At 50.7% G+C, this 7,997-nt stretch overlaps 1 protein-coding gene across 2 annotated transcripts; it reads left to right on the top strand.

The window, feature by feature from the left end:
* Window positions 1–1,288: 1,288 nt before the first annotated feature.
* HLX (H2.0 like homeobox) lies at window positions 1,289–5,551 on the top strand. Of its 2 annotated transcripts, XM_074947113.1 has the most exons (4): window positions 1,289–1,898; window positions 2,468–2,647; window positions 3,153–3,337; window positions 4,695–5,551. In XM_074947113.1, exons 1-4 carry the CDS (start codon window positions 1,352–1,354, stop codon window positions 5,040–5,042), a joined length of 1,260 nt encoding a protein of 419 aa, XP_074803214.1. In that variant the 5' UTR covers window positions 1,289–1,351; the 3' UTR covers window positions 5,043–5,551. The 2 variants fall into 2 exon arrangements, with proteins under 2 accessions (XP_074803214.1, XP_074803213.1); XM_074947112.1 differs by lacking the exon at window positions 2,468–2,647 and having other exon boundaries at window positions 1,303–1,898.
* The last annotated feature ends 2,446 nt before the right edge of the window (window positions 5,552–7,997 follow it).

Genomic DNA, 7,997 nt, shown 5'->3' with positions numbered 1-7,997 from the left:
AACACATCAGTTGCGTTGAAACCTCGTTAGTAAAGCCCTGAAGAAAATGTAGTTATTTATTTTCCCTCTCCTAAACATTTGTTTTATTTGGTTTGCTGTACTTACAAAATACTCACCGAGTCTTTACGGTGAATTTACAAAGCAAACAGAAAAGTGTAAGCACATTCTTGACCAAAGCATGCAGTCAAAATGAAGTTAGTACCATTGTCTCCGAGACCTGTCGCTATTAGTTATACAAAGCCCAGAGCCAACAGAGCAGTGTTCACGTAAGTACCTACACTGCACTTACGATTAAATCTACACTCTGTTACAGACCGGCCAAGTCTCACTTGTTTGGAAGGACACGTCTTTAATTTGAAACTATTTTAAGGCAGGTTTTCGCTCTCGTTGTGGAGGATTTGACTGTGTGTTTGAATGAGAAACATTTTGCAGTCATAACTGGTAACTAAGGCATATCTCTAAGTCAATCTGTTACAGCTTGACAGTCCTGTGTGAAGAATAATAGAGCAGAATTTAGGGAGGATGCGAGGGAGAAGAGGCCAGCTCTATACACACAAGCGTTTTCGGCTCCTTACCCCGTTTTAAGGAGGGGGGAGGGGACACAGCAGAATTTCCAACTCCCTTCTTTGAGAAGCTTCGGGAGCAGACAGCTGGGCACTGTAGCTGCCTCTTCTCCCCCATTCAGGATCCCGCAGGGGTGGAAGGGGCATACATAAGGCTGGTAGATGGATTAATATTCACCCCTAGCCCTGCCAAGAAGCCCCGAGGAGGGAGAGGGGAGATCGGGCAGTCTGTCCCGCGGCGTGGCCAGTGCCCCGTTCAGGAGGGCTAGGGCGGGGGGGCGGGGAAGGGGAGGTAGGTACACAGAGCGGAAAGTTCAGTTCAGCCCTGGCCCGGCGCCGGGCTGAGGGGCAGGGCGAGCTACAAGTGCAGCGCTCGCTCCCCTGGGGCTCGCCGCAAGCGCGGCGCGGCGTGGCCAGCCGCCGCCTGCCCCCACCCCTCGGCCCTGAGTGGCTGCCGGCTGCCCAATGAGCGGCCGGAGGCGGCCGAGCGGCTGACAGCGGCGCCCCTGCCCATTGCGGGAGGAGGCGGGCTGGCTTCGGGGAGCAGGGGGTTTGTTTGGGGTGGGTCCCCCCCCCCTCCGAGTGGCCGGGCGCGCTGCAGGGAGAGGAGCGGCCCCACTCTCCCGCTCGCTACGGATGCACCGAAGGCGGCCCGCACCTTTGCGCTGAGCTCCCGGGCTGCGACCCCGCCGCTCCCCAGTGCGGGGGCAGCCGCCCGCACGGTCCCTCCGGCCGCGGGGAAAGAGCCGACGGCGGAGCCTCGTCCTGCCCAGCGCCCCGGCCCCAGGATGTACACGGCCGGCCTGGCCCCTTTCTACGCCTCGAACTTCAGCCTGTGGTCCGCGGCGTATTGCTCCGCGTCCGGGCCGGGCGCGGGCGGCTGCTTCCCCCTGGATCACGCCGTGGTGAAGAAGCCTTCCTTCTGCATCGCCGACATCCTGCACGCCGGGGCGGGGGAGGCGGCGGCGGCCGAGAGCCTGCCCGGAGCCTCCGCCGCCGCCGGCCTGGCCGCTCACTTGGGAGCGGTCCATCCCCACGCTCCGTTCCACCCCGCCGGCTCGCCGCTCAGACCCACCCCGGTGGTGGCCCCGGACACCCCCGCCGGCTTCCCCGCTAGGCTCTCCCCGCTCTCTGCCGCGTACCCTCACCACCACCAGCACCGATCGCCGGGAGCCGCCAGCGGCGGCGGCACCCCCACTCCGGGCCGGCTGCACGGGAACCAAACGCACAACGGCCCGGCGCCGGCTCCTTCCAGCAAAGATCTGAAATTTGGGATTGATCGCATTTTGTCCGCGGAGTTTGACCCCAAAGTCAAGGAAAGCAACACGCTGAGAGGTAGAGATCTGAGCTTTTCTCGCTGTCCGTTTGTAGCCAGTCTTAACCTTTTAAAAAAATCACTACTATCAGTGTAGTGTGTTTATGTGTCTGCAGTTTCTTTTAACACTAATCTACCGTCCCGTGTACTGTAAAAGCCTGTCGTTGAGATTACACTGCTTTAAAAACAATCGCTCTCAGCTCCCGAAAGATTGTACGCAGATGGTAGATCACATTGTGGAAGGCTTTTCCTGCAATCAGGCTCCTCATGCGGTGTGTAAACACGCTGACAACGAGTAAATCTATTAAAGGAACTCCGGTGCGAGGGGAAAATACTGCACCTCCATAGGGAAACCATTGCCTAAAGTTCCCTGGCTTGTACGTTCCTATCATGTCACTTCGAAAGTGTGATTTCCCCACTGCCCACGCTCTTCATTGTATCTGACTGTAGAAAAGCAACTGCACCCCCCCCTCCCGTCCAAACTCCCACACATACACTTTAGATGAATCAGATCAATTCATTAGAAGCTTCAAGGTGTGTGGATTTATATTGCAATATAACAGAGCTCTCCTTGTTCCTGTGCTCACAGATCTGACCTCCTTATTAACTACAAGCCGCCAAACTGGGGTTCATGTCCCCACCTTGCAGCCTTCAGCCGGCCAGTTCTTCGCGTCTCTAGATCCCATTAACGAGGCCTCTACTATTCTGGGTCCCTTAAACACAAACTCAAGGAATTCAGTTCAGCACCAGTTTCAAGACACTTTTCCAGGTACAAACCCTCCCTCTTAAATCCATCCCTGGCACAAATCAGTTATCAACAGGGCCTAGACAATCTCGACAGCTGATTGTGGCCCTCAGTGCATCTATATAGAGCCATAGGAGCTCGACCCAAAAGAGATTTGGCGGATGCTTGGAACCCGAAGTTTCTTTTTTTTAGTGAGGATCACATTTTGACATCTCATCTACAATGAAAATCTTGGAGGTGGGCTGCATGTGGGGAGGACAATACGTCTAACAAACTGATCACAAATGATAACGCTAGTTAGTGAAAGTAACAGCTGGGGGGAAAGAAACATACCTGACTTTAAAAAAGATGTAATAAATTAATGAGAAAATGTGAAGTTGTAATATTTAGGTGGCATTTAGCTGATCTCGATAGGGCCTTCCCTGCAGGCATCGGTTCATCTATTATTTGAAACTCATTTAAAACTTCTCTTCATACATAAATACAAATAACACGGTTTGTCTCTCTCTCCCTCTTTTCAAACCAACAGGTCCTTATGCAGTTTTAACCAAAGACACACTGCCTCAAACGTACAAAAGAAAACGTTCCTGGTCCAGAGCTGTGTTTTCCAATCTACAAAGGAAAGGTTTAGAGAAAAGATTTGAAATTCAGAAATATGTCACGAAACCGGACAGAAAACAACTTGCAGCGATGCTAGGACTGACTGATGCCCAAGTAAGAGCCTCTTTGGGTTTTATGTTTTCCTCTCCTCGCATCTCTTAAATCTGATCGGGAAAATGTAGATTAATTTGTGTGTCCCCCGCTTCTCCTTTCCCTGCGTTATGGGGTCATTTTAAAATCTGGGCATGTAGCATATGGAATGCTGGTGAATATGTTCAGCTAATAAATCTGTTTTTGCAGTGAATCTGCAAATTCATGTGTTTGTATTCAAGTATGCATCTTCTAGCAGAGAAAAATCCTTATAGCCCAGAGATTTATGTCAACATGCCCTGTGCGTTTGTTTTGGCAAATGCAGAAAAGTAGGAGCAAGAAAGCAAATAGGCCGTGGGAGATGGTAATTATGAACTTTATTGAAGTGCAATTCACTGTAGGAGGCGGTTTTTCTCGAAGGAGATAAACGAGAGAGCACACTTTTTTTTTTTAATTCTCTCTTTCTGCATTATGAAATCCTTAGTTCTGAGGAAGTGAAAACGCCCTTTTAAACGGAATCATTAAACGCCACTAAGTAATGATTCCACTACTGATGGCCCACAGTACATAGATCTGTATAACCTTGCGGTCTGTTGAGCAAGCTTTGGTTTCCTGAACGAAGAAGAAGAAGAAGAAGAAGGAGAAGAAGAAGAAGAAACCCGCTTGTATTTAAACACCACAAACAACAAAAAAATCATACAAAGCTAGAATATTTTTCTGTCGGAGGAGAATGAGGGCATTTTGGCTGCCTCATTTTATCCCAGCTCAGCATAGTTACTCTGAGCATTTTGTAAATGCAGTTATGGAGGTAGCAGGGCTCACACCAGACTCTTTGCCAATTTATAAATCCACATCGAAAATAGTATCTTCCCTGGACATCGGGCTGTCTTGATTTCCTTTCTCAACACATTTTAAATATGAGGCTAGATCTGTGAATTCACACCACCGCCCGGGGGACAGTATAGATGGTATATTGTATCGTCTGTACACACTACATGCATGTTACAGATAGAGTAGGTATAGTGTCGATGTAGGTATAGCATTGTATTTAAAGATAAACTATTTTGGGAGGGGCCTTTAGAATAACGCGAAGTAAAATTAGATACATCTGTCCATGCCACTGCTGGTCAGTGCCACAACTGGAGCGCTCAGAACAAATTGGTGACGAAATGCAGAAGTATGAAAAAAGAAACAGCGAATGCCCTTTTTTAAAATGACCCCAGCAAACTCCTGCTTGAGGGTGCCCGGGGAGCACCGGGAGAATGTCCCTGCGGGACAGCGGACCGGGGGAGTGTGTGTGTGGGGGGGGAGCGGAGGTTGGGGTGTCTCAGCCCGCCCATTGATCTCGGGTGGGTCTCTGTTGTGTCTTGGTGACCCTTAGGTGAAGGTCTGGTTCCAGAACAGGCGCATGAAATGGAGACACTCCAAGGAAGCCCAGGCCCAGAAGGAGAAGGAGAAGGAACCTGCCGAGAAGCCCGGCTCGCTGCCCGCGGCCGAGGGGGAGCGGGAGCAGAGCCCCAGCCGCTCGGAAGCGGAGAGCGAGAGCAGCGATCCGGAGTCTCTGGACATGACCCCCAGTGACACGGAACGGACTGAGGGCGCCGAGCCGGCCCTGCACCAAACCAGTGTCATCAAGTCCTCCGGCGGCCCGGACCTGCCTGCAGCACCGCCCCCGCCGGCCGGCTCCGAGAGCCCCGAGCCGCCGCCGGCGCAGCTGGGCGGCCTATAGAGAGGGAGCAGGAGGAGCCCCCGGCTTTGCGGAGCCCAGAGACTCGCTGTACAGGACAATTGCTAATTTATGTCACTGACTCCGAGCTGCCGGAGAAGCCCTAGGCGGGGCAGCCCCCGGGCCCTCCCCTGCAGAAGAACCCCGAGATCAACGGGGTACGGAGGGAGGGGAGCTGCCCGGCTGTGGGGTGAGACGACCCTGAAGCGCCCACCCCTTGTGTTGTACATACCAGGGCGAGCTAGACAACCCAAGGCAGAGCAGCCCTCGCTTAGAAAGCTGTAAACTTCCCGGGTGGTTCGGCTCGCGGCCCTGACCAGCTCCGCGGGAGGAGCGTTTCCGGTCTAAGCCAAGCGAGGGACTCCGAGCCTGCTCTGCACCATCTCCTCCCCGTCCCCCCCCACTGCCACCTTTCAACCTCGCCATCAAACAATTTACAATGTGAATATGTTACCAACGCACTCCTCCTCCATTGCCATGTGTTGCTTTGTATAATCCGGCCAAGAAATACTGCACTGAGAACAAAAAAATACTGTAAATAAAATGTTTGCTATGGTTTGTAACCCTGTCTAGTTTGTTACAGGACCAGGGCTGGCTGGGTTGGTTCAACTGGCTAGAGGGAGCGTTTGAATGACGCCACGGTCCACTCATCATTTCATAATACTAAAGACACCAAATACCTTCACTATTTAGGTAGATGAATCCGATTAAAAGGTTCGGATTAATTTTCCCGCTGTGTAGATGAGAATTTTACTAATTAGGATCATAGATTTTTTTTAAAAATGATTTTTTTTAAATCTAAGGTCTGATTGAACCACAAGCCCTGCTTAGATGAAGCTATATTACATGGCATGTATTATGCATAGTTTAATCAGAGCTTAGACCAGCAACCAAATTGCATTTCCTTCCAATCGTGTGTGTGAGGATATATGGAAAGGTTAATGCTACAAAGCACCCAGGAACGGGATGTGGCTTGCTTGGGGCTTGTTTTGTTTCTAAACTGTAAAATGTATGCATTTTATTGATACTTTGTATCCAATTCACAGATGGGTCTGAATAGCCAACCGAGGCTACTCTGACGCTGTTCAGAGCCTGGATGAACCCCTCGCTGTCCCGTTTGAAGTCCATGGGAGTTTTTTTTGAGGGGTAGCTCTTTTACAGATATGAAGGGCCAGAAGGGTGTGACATAAAAACCGCTGGGATTAGGGGTATTTTACGCTGATCTCATTAAAGTCAGCGGTCAACACTCCACTGGAAACTGGATCGTGCCCCCCTTAATGTGGCAAAAGGCTGTTTCCTTTCTGGGTTTCTTATCAGCAAGAGTCTCTGGCCTGTGCACTGGGACGAGCCTGGATGTGGATGGGGTGGGGGGGGGGAATGTCTGGAATGGGTGCGTGCTACATTCTCTCCCTTAGTCTGAGTGGAAAGCACTGAATGGTGTCGGGCTGGGGGCTGTCATGGGCTTCTCCTTTCTGTTACATGAGGTGCATGGACCGCGCTTCTCTGTCCATTTCCAGGCAGGGGCCAGGCTGAGATCAGCTGGCTCCAGTTAGCCCTCTCGGTTCATCTACCGCACCATCTCTCTCTTTGAAAGGGGGAATGGGGCCCAAAAATCTCCCCCTTCCCAAAGCCTCATCACTGCGAGGGAACACTGAGGCTGGCTGTTCAGCGAGGTACCCTGACATCCGCTCCCCCTTACCCAAATGGCGAGTCAAGCAGCAGTCAGGACTAGGGAGGGACCATACTCATTTCCCACTGAGATGGCACTAGGGCCCCACGCACAGTCTAAGCTTAGCAGTGACTTCTATTGTCAGACTGCCCGGGTGTAGCAGATACTGGAGGATGGGGCCTAGTTCTGATCTCACCCACAGGAAGTAGGCGACTGAAGTCGTTGGCCTTCCAACCAGTGCGGGAGGCGGAATCCAACCGCAAGGTGCCTTGGCTCACCTATTTAAGATGGAGAGCTGAAAAGCGATCAGTGCCCGCTGGTGATCTGGAGATGGCACTCAGGTGGAGCTCGGGGGGTCAAACACTTTGTCCCTTCTCCAGGCGAAAATCTTAAGCAAACAGCGAGAGATTTTCGTTGTTTTGCCCCAGCAGAGAAAAACGAACTGAAGAAATAGAACAGATCGGGAAAGGCTTTCAATAATTTCACACAAAAATAGCAAGAAAGAAACCCATCCAGATAATAAAGTGATAGCAGCGTTCTCATCCCTTCTAGGCACAGCGGCTGTTACAGGCCAGGTGGTGTTCACAGAGTGTCAAGGGTGGAAAACGAATTCTAGCAAACGAGGAACTTATTCCTTAGCGGGAAGGAGGGAACGAGAATCTCCATCTCCGAAACAGTCCCAAATCTCAGATTTTCCAACCTGTTTCTTTTATTCCTCCTGACATTTCGCCATTCTCTTCAAAGGATTTTTAGTCAGGGCCCAGGAGAAATCGAATGCGTCCAGCCGGTTTGCATGATCACCCTACAGCAAGGAACTAACTATAGCTGGGAAATGCTCGGGCCCGAACATACTCCCCACTGAAGTCAGTGGGAGTCTTGCCCGTTCCTGCAGTAACCAGGCCCCATCTGTTCTACCCTTGCTAAAATAATTAGGTAGGTAGGTGGAAAAAAGCTTTTAAAGCAACATGGATAGTTCTGTACCTTTGCTATATAAGGAACCTAACGAACTATTTTATTCCCATGCAAGTCCAAGTAAGCTCAGGTCATGTTTTTCTTTTTGGGTCAAACCACTTTTTGTACAGCTTGCAATTTCATATTTGCCAGGCCTAAAGAAAATCTGTAGCGAATAAATGTTTTGTGAGGTCTTCCCGGCCTGACTTTTTACTGCATACAGCATATTTAGGAGAAAAATCCCTCCTACGATGTTCTGTGCGTCTGTCTGAAACCCACCTACATAAATATATTTATTTGTGAGCAAAACTATGCTTCAAATATCGGGAAATAGCATG

This window comes from Natator depressus, chromosome 3 (genome assembly GCF_965152275.1).
Source record: "Natator depressus isolate rNatDep1 chromosome 3, rNatDep2.hap1, whole genome shotgun sequence".
In the NCBI taxonomy this organism is placed as follows: Eukaryota; Metazoa; Chordata; order Testudines; family Cheloniidae; genus Natator; species Natator depressus.
The sequence above is the reverse complement of the archived record's forward strand: the minus strand, read 5'-3'. Positions and strand labels throughout refer to the sequence as shown.